We start from the raw sequence: 13,891 nt of genomic DNA, 5'->3' as shown, positions 1-13,891 counted from the left end.
GCCACGAGCTTTAGCACTGCCTTTGTTTTTCTATGTATTTTATGCCTTCATATCAAACAGCCATAAGTCCCATATCAATGATTATTAGCGCAAGCAAATCATCCTTTTTAAGAAGGTTGAGGATACCACCTAAGAGATTAAAATATGTAGTACAAGAACAGAACAAGCTCTTTAAGTTTCCTCGTATTTTTGAATGACTATATTAGATTATACATTTTTTTTTGTTAAAGCAAGACTATCTGAATAAGACCGATATCCAAAGAGAAACCTTTGTTTAGTTAAATATGTTGTATGCAAAAATGTTTAGGAAGAAGACATCTTGCAGGAAAGGATAAATAAACTTCAAGAAATATTTTACGTATTGCACTTGCTATTCTAACCCTTACGTAAGGTGAGACTACAAAAAACTGTGAAAAATACAAAAGTTATTGCTGCAATAAGGCACATTGTTGAAGGACAGCCTCATGTTACAGTGAGCCAATTTTTCATTAACACAGTGTGCATAAGCCAAGTTCCTTATATTCCACTGTTGTAAAAGCACTACATGTCAGATGTGACAGTTATGATGAAGAGCAAGGATCTGGTTTACATTTGCCATACATTTGCTTCAGCACACACTGACATACATAGGGAAGCTGTATTGCTGCCTGGATTTTTTTTTTATAGGAGGAAGAATATCCCTCTAAATTTGAATTCATAACCTTTTTAGGCTATATCCTCTGGAGCTTGGAATAGTTTTTGGCAGCAGAAACAGTATTGTTTCATTTTGTAAAGCCATATTCAATACACCCTATCTGTAGTACAAACCCCCTTGTCTTTAGAAACCTTCTATGTTGCCAACAAGAGAAAGCAGTAAAAGGACAAAAGCATGAGGAACACATTTTTAGGCATTTCAATCATATACACTACCATGACAGGAGGCAAGGAAAAAATAACCAAAACAAACCACCATAAACAACAACAAGACCTTGGAAAGCACTTTGCAGATGGTTCCCACCCTGCTGAAGTTCAGCCCATGGGGTGAGGGTGTGTATGTGTCTGCTTATTTGCTTTTACCTACTGCACAGGAATTAGTCAGATACCTGTGGACTTACCCACTGCTATAGTACTATGGCCAAATACTCCTTAGCAGCAGTGGCAGAGACCTCACTGCTGCAAAGCCTCAGCCCCCAGAGCCTGCCAGGTTGGCTGTTCTGTGCCTCCTCCTCAGACACAGCACCACTAACAGAAAAGCTTTTGGTTTTACCACAGGTCATGTTTGCACTGAAGAGTTGTGCTGAAAAAGCTGCTTTGCCATAACTATCATTTCAAAGGCTCTTTAATCTAGGCAGGGGTTGCTCTAATATTGACTTTCCAGGTTACTACTGTATTTACTGTTTTGGATGGAAGCTGTATCTCTGTGCCCCTCTGATCTCTGTGTTTTAACTTGATTGTTAATTCAAAGTGAACATTCTGCTCATGAAAGTGCCAGATGAACAATTCTAGGAAGCAAAGTCCATTTTTAAAATTTTTCTTTAACCAGTGGAAAAGTGTGTTGTGGATAGTGATGTCATGTAATCCAGAAGGTTTTACCCAAGTGTTTTATTTCCACTTCCCATTTGCTAAACTGTTAAATTTGGGGTTTGAGTATTGCTCCTATTCATTCCTTCCAAGACAGCTTCCCTCAAAAATGTGGTGCTATTTATGAATCTGGTGTCATTTTAGGAAGTGGTCATTGGTCCATTTAACATGAACTACGACTGAGAATCTACAGGCTAAAACCAGGAAACAATTGTCCCTTACCATACAGACCTTTTTAAAGATGCATTTTAAAAGCAAACAAAAGTTTTCAAAGTTGTTTTTTTTTTTTTTCAAGTCAATTATTGCAGACCTGCACATAATTAGAAACTTCTGAGTATAAACTGCATGAAACTAAAGCTCTTTACATTGGTTCCAAGAAATGTGCAATATCACTTTGGTGAATCAACAGTGTATGACTATGAACCATGTATAAATACAAATACTTTCATGACCATTTTAGGTAGCTCAACTTCAACTAATGCATAGCTTGATGTGCAACAGTCTCTTGGTTTGCAGTCTAGACAGCACTGGCAGCCTTTAAAATTTATTGCTGAACACTGTCACAAAAATGTGTCAAAGTAAAATTTGCATAAGGGTTATACTGTAATGGCCTGGCAGTCATCCCATCCTGTTCTGAGCTTGTTTTAAATACTTTTCAGATTGTTTGAAATACATCATACTTCAGTCCAAACACAAAGGAAGTCTGTGGGAAAGCATTCCTTAGCTTCCCAGATGGAGATAATACTTATGATGCATATTTTTTGTGAAAGCAACAGAGAAAATTCATGATCATGTAACCACAATAATAGGAGTGCTTTATCACTATCACTAATTATCATAGATAAAATGCATAATCTTGAAAACGTAGATCCAACTACTTCAGTACATTTATAGTTTTGAACCGCATGTTCATTATTAAATGGTAAATTTAGGAAGCAAGTTTTCCATGGAGAAAAGAGAAAGAAATATTCATGACAGTCAAGAAGGTTCCAGATTTTTTAGAGAAATCATACTATTTGTTTTGCTTTACTTGCAGCTCTTGCTAGATTCATCCCAACGCCTAAACCTACGACCATTTAATAGTAATGTGCAAATGCAGCAAATTCTTTGTGGTGAAGCAACTGTGGATCTCAGTAATAGTTGCCCACTGTACTACTACTACAGACTGTAGCTCTGAGATATGGGTAGCTAACATGAGATGTGGTAAGCTAACCTTTCAAAGAGCTGTTATGGCCCAGGATCTCTCATTATTTTTTGTTGGTGTTCATATTCACATTATGGGTTTGGAAAAACAGATCCATGCTTTTTTCTAAAACCTTTAGAAAGTTTAAAAACTTTGAAAAAATTTAGAAAGTCTGAAAACGACAAGACATGCAGAAATGGAACAAAAGCAAATCCAATTTCCATAGATGCTAAAATAGATTCCTGTGGTTTGAATGATCATCTTTAAAAAGAGAGTATCAGATTTTCAATATTTGTATTTGCCATTTTTCTTCACAAAACTGGGGAAAACCATTCCCTAGATGCCAAGATTCTATTATTCATCTCTGTATCTGAAAACAAAGCTATTCTGACATAAGCACAGGTCTGAATTTTACAGGAAATATAGTTAGAGAACCATATGATTTGAAAGTAATTCTGCTGTGATAATGCTTCTATAGTGACTGGCTTCTGTAGTCTCTAAGGTTACAAATTATTATATCACCCAAGTCCAGCAAGGCATTTGAACATACTCTAAGAACACAGCAGTTCCACTGGCATCCATTAATGCTTTTTTAATTCCTACATTTAAAGCAGTGAGGCCTTGGTCTCCCCATGACCATACTGAAGCTGTGAAGCCTTGGTATCCTACAACCATCCAAATAACATATATTTTTGTCCAAATTTTCATGATCCTTATAAACTAAGAATTGCAGAGGGTTTTTTTTTCCTGGTTGTTGAATTTCTCCAGTAGAATATTCACAAGACAGTTATCTTTAAAAACTACTCAATGGGAAAACATAAACCATGGGAAATGAATGCATTTAAACACCATATTTTGCAAAAGTGCAATTAAAGATAATCGCTTTGAAAATCACCAACTTCTAGAGCTGCCATCTTCCTTCAGCTGACAGTTTCAGACTGAATTTCAGCAAAAGGTATATTCAGTTCCTATGACAAAATCAGGATACAGCAAAACATATTTAATTTTTAATTAAGATTTACTGTACATTCCTATTGGTTTTATTCATACTTTTATCTTCTTATGTCTGCTTTTCCTATGCTGACCTGTCTCAGTTGTTATTGCAATAACAACTAACTACGTAAGTAGGAATATTTTAGACTGGATCCCTAATAAACCAGGTTTATTAAAAAAAAAAAAAAAAAAAAGACTTTGACAGTCTTACAAGATAAATTAAAATTGGTATAAAAAAAGAATCAATCATTAAATTATCCCCATTCAGAGTAAAAATTGAGGTAAAGGGATATTAAGACTTCAGAAGTGACAGGCCTGGAAACTCAGTCTCTGGTATTTTAACTGCAACAAAATAAAAAGATCTGAAATTCTGGATACTATTGTTCACAACAAGCTCACATAACTTTTTAAATAACCATCTATTGTTGACAAGTAAATGCTTAGTTGAAAAGCATTATGCATTGTGAATGGTAGAGATGGAAGTGAAAAAACTGTTAAGAAAACCATTTCAGTAAAATAGGTATATCTTATGATATTTTTGGAAGCTTTCCTATTGCCTTTCCCAGGTACCTTACAGGGAGGACTAAGGCGGCAAGCAAGGCTCCACAGACTTCCTGTGGAGTCATTTTACAGGGTAATACAAGCAGAAGCTCCCGGAGGAACCTAATTTTCTAACTTGCCATAAAGAGCATAGCTTTAGCCTTGTAAAACAGAACTTTAAATACAGACTGTAACAGAAGAGGGTCAGCCTTCACATTGCATGGGCAAGCATAATATTCAAGTAGCAAATATTGATAGAAAGACCCAAATTCAACTATACAAATTCTTTTTTCCCTCACATTAGAATAATTATAATTGATGAAATAATGAAACAAACTTTATTGCAACAGTCCAGAAAATGCAAATCCATGCTTTAAAAACTCACAGCTTTCATGCGGGGGGAAGGCACTGCTACAAAGACCTGTGTCACCCCAGGTAACATTCTACTCAGGTTTATTTCTATATTTACTGTCACTCTTCTGATAATATTTTTCTTAATTTACATCTCATTGACACTGGCAGCTGCTGTCATGGTGACATTAGCTGGGTCCTTAAGTATCCTTTGCAAGTTACAAAGCATTTAATCTAGAAATCTGGATTAAAATAGTAGCAATAATAGCGAACACTAGCAAACAGCTCTGACACTTTAGTCTGGTAGGAATGAGTTTGAGATAACATCTACTGTTTGAAACTGAAAAACTTTTACACAGGCCACAATGAAGGATTGTAAGTAATAAATGTGAAAAGCACCAGTTTCATAAAAGACATATAAGGAATTCATACACTGAAATGTTTACTTCATTCCTTTTTCAGTGACACATAAGCAAAATGTTTCAATGAGACTGAAATGCAGTCTGAAATTACCTGTGAAGAGAAACTGACACAAATTAATCACATATACTCCATTTTTAGCCCCTTGATTATCAGTCAACACAAAACCAGGAAAGCTGGATTAGTGGGGACTTTTCAGTCAGACCTATTAACATTAATTTCTCACAATTAAATTCAGGTGCTTCCTATTTCCAAGCATTAGGAAATCTTTCTGGGAAAGCAAAGGAAAAGAGGGTGCTTTTCATCAACCATCTGAATCGTGATGACTTGAGGCAGCAAAGAATGCTGAAACAGCTGGACCTGTTTGCAAAAAGCATATTCAGTGTCAGTGCATTCATCATGAGTAAAGCAACTTATTGAAAGGGAGCTAGTGCTGGTCAACGATCCTAAACTTTAAGCCCTTAAACCCTCAAACCTGTATTGGCAGAGCAAGCCAAACAGATCCACAGTCTCACCTCAGCTGATCCGAAAATAAGAAGGGAAATCCCGCTTTACTGCCACAATTAAAAGGAGTTTAATATATGTTAACAAGGAACAGGTTTTCAGAATTTAGTACCAGCAAGAGCAGAATGAGACTATTCAAATGTCCTAAGAACTTAGATGTCATGGAAGTAGCTGAAGTTCAGCACCAAGCTGTGTGGTCCGGTTGATACGCTGGAGGGAAAGGATGCCATCCAGCGGGACCTTGACACACTTGTGAGGTGGGCTGATGCCAACCTTATGAAGTTCAACCACGACAAGTGCAAGGTCCTACACCTGGGTCGGAGCAATCCCAGGCACAGCTACAGACTGGGCAAAGAGATTCAGAGCAGCCCTGCAGAGAAGGACTTGGGGGTGCTGGTTGATGAGAAAATAAACATGAGCCGGCTTCAGTGTGCGCTTGCAGCCCAGAAAGCCAACCGTATCCTGGGCTGCATCAAAAGGAGCGTGACCAGCAGGTCGAAGGAGGTGATCCTGCCCCTCTACTCTGCTCTTGTGAGACCTCAGCAGGAGTATTGTGTGCAGTTCTGGTGTCCTCAACATAAAAAGGACATGGAACTGCTGGAACAAGTCCAGAGGAGGGCCACGAGGATGATCAGGGGACTGGAGCACCTCCCGTATGAAGGCAGGCTGAGGAAGTTGGGGCTGTTCAGCCTGGAGAAGAGAAGGCTGCGTGGGGACCTCATAGCAGCCTTCCAGTATCTGAAGGGGGCCTATAGGGATGCTGGGGAGGGACTCTTTGTCAGGGACTGTAGTGACAGGACAAGGGGCAACGGGTTAAAACTTAAACAGGGGAAGTTTAGATTGGAGATAAGGAGGAAATTCTTTCCTGTTAGGGTGGTGAGACACTGGAATGGGTTGCCCAGGGAGGCTGTGAATGCTCCATGCCTGGTGGTGTTCAAGGCCTGGTTGGAAGAAGCCTGGGGTGAGATGGTTTAGTGTGAGGTGTCCTTGCCCATGGCAGGGGTGTTGGAACTAGATAACCTTAAGGTCCTTTCCAACCCTAACTATTCTATGATTCTATGATTCTATGACCCCCTAAGATGCCACCTGGAGGTTTGGGTGCCCAAATGCAATTAGCAATTCATCCCCTTGTGCCTTTTCCAATATCCTGCCCTTAATGAGCACATGTTTACATGCAACTATAATTGACATTCAGCATTAATCAGACAGTGGTGTGTTTTAGGCCTTAACTGCACTGTTTGAACTGCTGACCTGGAGAGAAAAGGTTTTATATACCATTCCCAATCCCTTAAGTCTTCCTGTCACTGTAAAGCAAATACTTGGGTTTTATGGATGGATTCAGTTTCAAGTCTGTTGTTTTTCTAATGTTTTGTTAAAATTACAAAAGTGGCTTTCAGGGAAAGTTTGTAAATATATGCACATTTTTCATTACAGATTATTACCAAAACAGGCAGCCTTTTGTAAAAGAGTGCAGATCAGATATAAGTGATAAAATCCTGCATGCAGCAACATTGTTTGTAGAAGTGTCCTGTAAACTCAGAGAAATAATCCCACAAGCAACAGCAGATCACATCTTTTCCCTTTTGCCAAACATTTTACAGTTGCTGGTATGGACTTACTTAACGAAAGTGGTACAAGGTCACTCCTTCAGATTTACAGACTACATCCTCTTTTACAGTGCACACAGCTTCACAATTGCTGCAGTCACACAACTCTCAACCTTCCTTGAAGGGACTCCTTGTTTTGCTCCTTTCTATGCTTACATCTTTTCTTAGTTTTACTCACTATTAAGTCTCATTGGAACTTTATATTTTTATATTTTATATAACTTTTTATATTTTATCCTTTTAAATATTTAATGGCACAAACACATATATTCTTGAATATAATTCTTGCAAGTATACATTTAAAAAATGAGTAAGTGGACTCTAAACAAGAGACAAGATGATACATAGAAACTAGCAGGATCAAAGCTATTAAAAAATATAGCATGGTATATCTTGCTAACAATATGAAATGTGCACATAGATATTAGCAACTATGATTAGAAAAGAGGAAATGCTAAAGTAGAGCAGCTCAGAATACATTTATAATACTAAACTAGTTCTCAATATTAATTTGGTTAAATTTTATGTTTTTAAACTCGAAATGTTTTCTACAGATGGGTAAGTTTTGCATTTGTGATACTGCTGACTAGCAGTTTCTGTTTCTTAATCTTAACTCATAGACTAGTTACTGACTAATTTGAACAATTACCACATTAACTGGAATTGCATGAACCACCAAAGGAAGACAGGCTTTGAGGACTTCCGAGACCTTTTGCAAAATTTACTTATAGTTTCTAACCATATCAATTGCATGCTAATATTACTAAAGCGTCAACACAAGGAAGCAACGGCCAGCAGCTCAGGATGCTGTGTTGGCACAGAGTGCTTCAGACACGCGATTTGTGCTTTAGTGAAACAGTTACTGAGACACTATGGATGATAAAACAGGCCCCGCACCACCACTTAATAGAAACCAGACTTATTAAAAAACAAACCAACAAAAAAAAAGAAGCTGGATGGTGTCAAATGAAAAAAGGCAATGAGAAGTTAACAATTACAATTTGGTTATTCACAAGAATAAGCAGCATAACTAGGAATGCTAGACTTTAAGCCGAATTCTGTGGTCCCACAGTCAGCACATCTCCTTCCATTAAAGCCAATGGGAGTTTTATTGCCAGGGAATCTGTCCATTAAAGTTTTGTAATGATCCTCTTCCTTACTCTTTGTAGACAGTGAAACTCTCCAGCGGCTTCAAAATTTCAAAACATTGTTTCAAGCTCAGCAATATTTTTTTTTTTTTTTTTTGCAAGAACATAGGCTCATGGGGCTGAGCTGAAAACCAAAGAACTTCTGCAAATTTTTTCCACTCTTTTTTTACCCCTTTTAAAGTTTTGATGCATTTTTTCTCTGTTCTGTTTTTTTAATAGAGCTTCGAAACCCTGGACACAATCAGTTTCCTAAAAGGAAAGGGATAATGATACCAGACAGCAGCAGAAGAAACAAAAATAAAACCAAACCCATAGAAGATACTTATTCATCTAGCCTCAAACATATATGAAATATATGTTATATATATATGAAATATATATATGAAATATATGTATATATGAAATATATGTTATCTATAAAGTGAAAATAAGGTATCATACAAATTAATGAATTAACCATTTTCAGACTTCAAAAAGAACTCCTGAAACTCAGCTGTTGTACAGACACATTTTTCTCAAAACCATTTGAAGAAAAATCTGAGAAACTAATAAAACAAGACTGAAAACCACATTTTATTTCCAATCAATTAGTCATGGAATCCCCTTCACAAGAAACTAGGGGGGAAACATTAGAAAAAAATCTTGGCAGTTTATGAGCAACCTACCTTTCTTTTGCGCAGTTTCACTTGACTGTCTGAATATTCTTGTGTGGTCAAATGATTCCTTACATGTAAACACTGAATGTCTTCTGCTGAACTGACATTTGAAAGGCATTCGTTTTCAGGGGCCACTTGAGGTTCTGTGAAACCACTTTCATCCAGACCATTTTCCACTGCTGGGATGCGAGAGCAAGGAGAAGATTGCATAAGGCAGTCGCTGGATTCCACTGCTGAGCACAGTTGTCTGTCACTCCTAGTGCATGATTCAGAAGAAATCCCACTCTCTACCACATTACACTCAGACTTTCCAAGCTCATCTTTAAAAGCATCAGATTTCCAGCACTGTTGTGCAATTACAGCAGTATGAAGCAGCTGCTTCCCAGGCATAATAATTTCTTTCATATTTGGAGAATTAGAGTGATTGTCTTCCTCTACATTTACTACTTCATTTATGCCCTCACAATTACAAAGATCTGGGCTTTGGCCAATACTGCCACAAATGTCATAATCCACCTCCTCTTTAGGAACTGTGTCACAGCCAGGTTCCTTCCTTGTATCTCCAATTACTCCATATGCTTCAGCTGCCTTGTTACACTGTGTTATTGGTAACATCTGTGTTAAGGAGCCTGCTCCATTTAAACTCTCCTCTTCATCTTTTGGTTCCCTTCCTATATCAGTGATGTGGTAATTAGCACTATCCAGGTTTAGTGCTGAGTAATCATCATCGTCATCAGACACATGGACTAGCGTTTCTGTGCTGGCCTCCAGAAAACACTCCTCATCCTCATGGTTATCATTTTCATCCACCTCCTTTGAAATGTTTCCCAGCTGCTTTGCAGGGAAGCCAATCAGCTCTCCACTGTAACAGCACTCTGGAAATGAAGCGCATTTTTCTTTCCGGTCCGCACTCAGAACCTCATCTTGTTCCATACTTGTCTGCAAGTTAGCAGCTACAAGTCCGTGACGACATGCTGTATTATACTCCACAGACTCCAAAGCCAATCCCATCCACTGGGTCACATGCTCTTCCCAGCTTTTCTTTCTGATTGCTAGAGACATGTCATAACAGTTCAGCAGCAGGCTGCAACGTACCTTCCAAAGGGGACCGGAGAAAGTGTCATGGCTGCTGTGCACTGCTCTGGAGGGAGGGAGGGTTTCATCATTTTAACATCTGCAAGAAATAAAAAAAAAGGCCGAGTTATTGAATCAACTCCAAATAAAAAGAGAAAAAGGAAGGAACAGTTTAAACAAAAGTGTAAAGCAAGATAAGACTGCAGGCCAGGCCAGGCATTTGGAAGACTGTTTTAAGTTTTAATACTTTTCATGCAAAACTCATGACAACATTCATAACTCAGAATAACTTTTTTTCTGATTACTCTCCAATATCAAGTAAACAAAAATGGTATAAACAAGCATGTGGACAGGCAAATAGCTCCAGAGCCAAGATCTGACAAAAATTCTTCACTATTGTCTGTCATAGGATACTTATTTCCATGGGTATAAATGGCATTATGCCTTCTAGTTGGTTTGCACACCAAATTATTGTGTATTTCTTTCCCCCAGAGATACTCATGGGGTGCAGAATTCTGGCTGTTTCCCAGAGAGGTAGAGTGGAACTTGAGGGTTATTCTGAGTTTACCAAAGTTATGAACCACTTGTCCTTATGAGTAGCTTTGGCACATTCAGTCGCTCTCATTTTTATTGTTACTGTTTCTCTTTCTTCAGGACAAGTTGTAATATGTTCAAGTGTTATGTTAAACTGCAGGGAAATCAGTTGTGTGGTAAAAAAAAAAAAAATAAAAATCAACCCTAGAAAAATGAATTTAAGCTTTTGGAATATTCCTTACCTTAAATATATAATAAAACCTGAAAAAAACCCCAACAAACACCAAAATCCCAAACCTTGATGAGTATATTCAGGATCTACTAATGTAAGGAAAGGAGGAAACTCTTATTTAGGATGGGGCTCTGCAGAAGAATAGCTTGTGAGCCTGCATGGTCAGTTGTAACTGTGCAGCTCATTTGTAACTGTGGAGCTCACTTGGATTCCTGGGTTCTGTCAGAGCCTTCTGTCCCTGATCAATTATCTAGGTGGGTATTTTTCATGTATCGGGCCTTCCAGATGATGGCATTTGAGATACATTGTGACACTGCATGTGCAAATTAGCACAAAGAAAATATGTCATATTAATTTATACTTTATAAAACAAAATTAAGAAGTTAATTTTCAAATAACAAAACTTCTGCCCCAGAAAACATTAGAAGTTCGAGGAGCAGACATTTCTACTTTTCATTCCCTACATAAGAACTGTCAGCACTTGGCATGGATCTGCTTATTGATTTCAGCAAGAAAGAGGATTAAGTACTAAGCTTGTTCTGGGTCATCTCAGTCCACTAAGGCAAATTCTGATTGCCCACTAGGCCACAAAGCTGTCTTGACAAATCACATGCCTGAAGACATAAAAGCATTTGCCTTGAAGGAAATGCAGAATTATGCCTGTGCTACTGAACATCTGTAAATTATGTCCCAACAAACTAACTAGCAGGATAGAGTTGTACATGCTCTTAGATCTTTAACCTCCTTTGAGGATGGCATGCTCCATTTCACGTTCACATTTTCCACCTCTGTGGAGACTGTGCTTAAAAAGAAAATATATTCATAGGATAGGAGAATTCCATGCACAACTCATTAGTGTGTGGGAGGCTGAGGAAAACGGAAAATAACACGCAGAGCCAGGCCAAAAAAATTATCCGCTGTCAGAGGCAAAATTTGGTAGTAAGAAGTTAATGCAACTTTAAGATCCTCCTGTCTTTCCTGGTCGAACATGAGAATAAGCCTAGATATTAAAATGTAAAGTCAAATTCTTGTAAAAATTTGCAACATATTTGCATTCTTATGCTGACTTCATATTTATATTCTCTTACTATTTCTATGTGTGCATGGTCCAAAATTACGAGTGCAAATCAATAATGATAATACTTTCACCTTCTGCTGCATCTTTTCCCGATGGACTCTAAAGCTCTAATGTAAAACTAAATTAGTTTTACAACATCATGGTGTTTTATTTTGACCTCTGAAAGGCTTACTCTACTGACCTCCATTAGCACTGCTTGTAGTTGCACCTGGGTGCAACTCATTTGCAACTTCCCTTTCTCTTCCCCTACTAAAACAATAGCTCTATTGACTTTACAGAAGATAAAACATGGCTGCTACTGCCATACAGAGGAATTTCAAATGAAAATCAAGGAAAGACACCAGTAATGTTAATGGTAAAAAGCTAAAAAATCCAACTTCCCAGTGACATACGTGCATCCATCTACCTAAGATTTAGGCTGCTTATAATTTGTAGAACGCAGGCATTCAAAGAGTTAATGGGTGTGTATTAATCTTGCTGCTGCTAAATGGAGTTACACGTGGGCAGAAAGGGAAGAACAGATCCCTTACTGTTTTTCATTTTTTGGATGTGGAGAGTTATATTTCATGGGGGATGAAAAACAAATAAATTTTACTTTAGGAACCTTTCTGTTTTACTTGTGCTATCACTAGTTTGGGATTCCTCATAGAATGCAGAAAAAATTATTAAATAGGAGAATATCAAATACTTTTCTTGAAATGAAAGACAAATAAATATATGACAAGGGGACTTCCATTGTCCTCTAAAATATGAGCTTATGTTAGCACTGAGAGTGAAAAATTTACCTTACATTCGCCCCCTCTCCATGCAGCTTCTGCTACCAAAGCCTGAATTCTCATGGCACATGAAGGAGCCCTTAGTTTGGCAGAAGCTAATGTTTCATCTTCTCCCCCTCTACTCCTCAAAGTCTGCATTATCTGCCAGCTTGGAAATTATTTTCCTGCTATAATTGCTTGACTCTTACAGGCCAGCGAGAAACTTCTTTCTCTTTTCTACCTCTGTATTCAGGATAACCTATTTCCTTTGCACTCATATGCAGGCAAATGTGCTTTGCAGGATTCACTGCTCGAGACCTCAATGAGATTCATAACTGTGCTCCTTTCTCTGCCAGAGAACCAAGTACATTGCCACTGTGCAGAAGATAGTGCTCCTTCCTTGATTGCTGCTTTTCTGTTGTTGCTGCTCACTCTTTTGTTGATGTGCAACATCTACTGTCTGAGAAATACCCCTCTCAAGTCCATTTGTACTCTTCGTAGCGTTTACAGAAGATGTAATTTTAGATGGATTTTGTAATAATTTACTGCTCGTCTCCTTTTACTGTAAAACATAATGGAAATGAAAAATAGGGCAAAGCTTTTATGCTTGCTTATTTTTTGAAGTTTTGCATCAAGTCTCATGGAACTGATAAAGCACAAAGTGATGAATAAGTAAGTGATGAACTGGTAGGCTCTCCTATACTTACACTAACATTTTCCTTCAAGGAGGATTCCTGTGACTTTTTTCTGAGAAGCTCAAATTAAGCTGTTTCCAGCAGGCTTTCAAAATTCAGACAATTACTTTATTTCATGAAATTCCATTCAGGTTTGGTTGTGCTTCACATTTTTCAAGATACAGTTTACCTTCTCTCAATTCCCTCCTCAAGGAAACATGAGGGCCTACAAGTATCTTTAAGCAGAACAGCCCCTATATCTACAACTGACATCCCATGAAAGCTGTGCAAGCTGCAGCAGGAAGACCTACGAGCTGGAGCTAAAGTGAGGATGGAAAAGGAAGGAATGCCTGTGTCTGTGACTACCTGTGTCTGTCGCCAGAGATCCAGCTCCCCTTCTGGGTCACAGGACAGGACAAAAACCCTCACAGTTACAAGAGTAGGGAGGCAGAGGTACACAATCAGCTCCTCCATCTCCTTTCTCAGCCTTCCAGGAGACAGGAGCGGACCCCACTTTGGTTTTTCCAGGGTGGAAGGAAAGGGTAAGGAGAGAACTGTAGAGCCATACAGCAGTAGCAGCCA

General features: G+C 38.2%; 1 protein-coding gene across 4 annotated transcripts in view; it reads right to left on the bottom strand.

The window, feature by feature from the left end:
* The window catches only part of DLC1 (DLC1 Rho GTPase activating protein), a 216,435-nt gene extending 206,395 nt beyond the window's left edge, over positions 1-10,040 (bottom strand). For all 4 annotated transcript variants that reach the window (XM_065696821.1, XM_065696829.1, XM_065696848.1 and 1 more), the window contains exon 1: positions 8,972-10,040. In XM_065696821.1, coding sequence (XP_065552893.1) covers positions 8,972-10,024 — 1,053 coding nt within the window. In that variant the 5' untranslated portion in view covers positions 10,025-10,040. The remainder of the gene's footprint in view (positions 1-8,971) is intronic.
* Between the last annotated feature and the right edge of the window lie 3,851 nt (positions 10,041-13,891).

This window comes from Lathamus discolor, chromosome 1 (genome assembly GCF_037157495.1).
Source record: "Lathamus discolor isolate bLatDis1 chromosome 1, bLatDis1.hap1, whole genome shotgun sequence".
In the NCBI taxonomy this organism is placed as follows: domain Eukaryota; kingdom Metazoa; phylum Chordata; class Aves; order Psittaciformes; family Psittacidae; genus Lathamus; species Lathamus discolor.
Note: the sequence above shows the minus strand (reverse complement) of the source record. Positions and strands in the feature narration are given on the sequence as shown.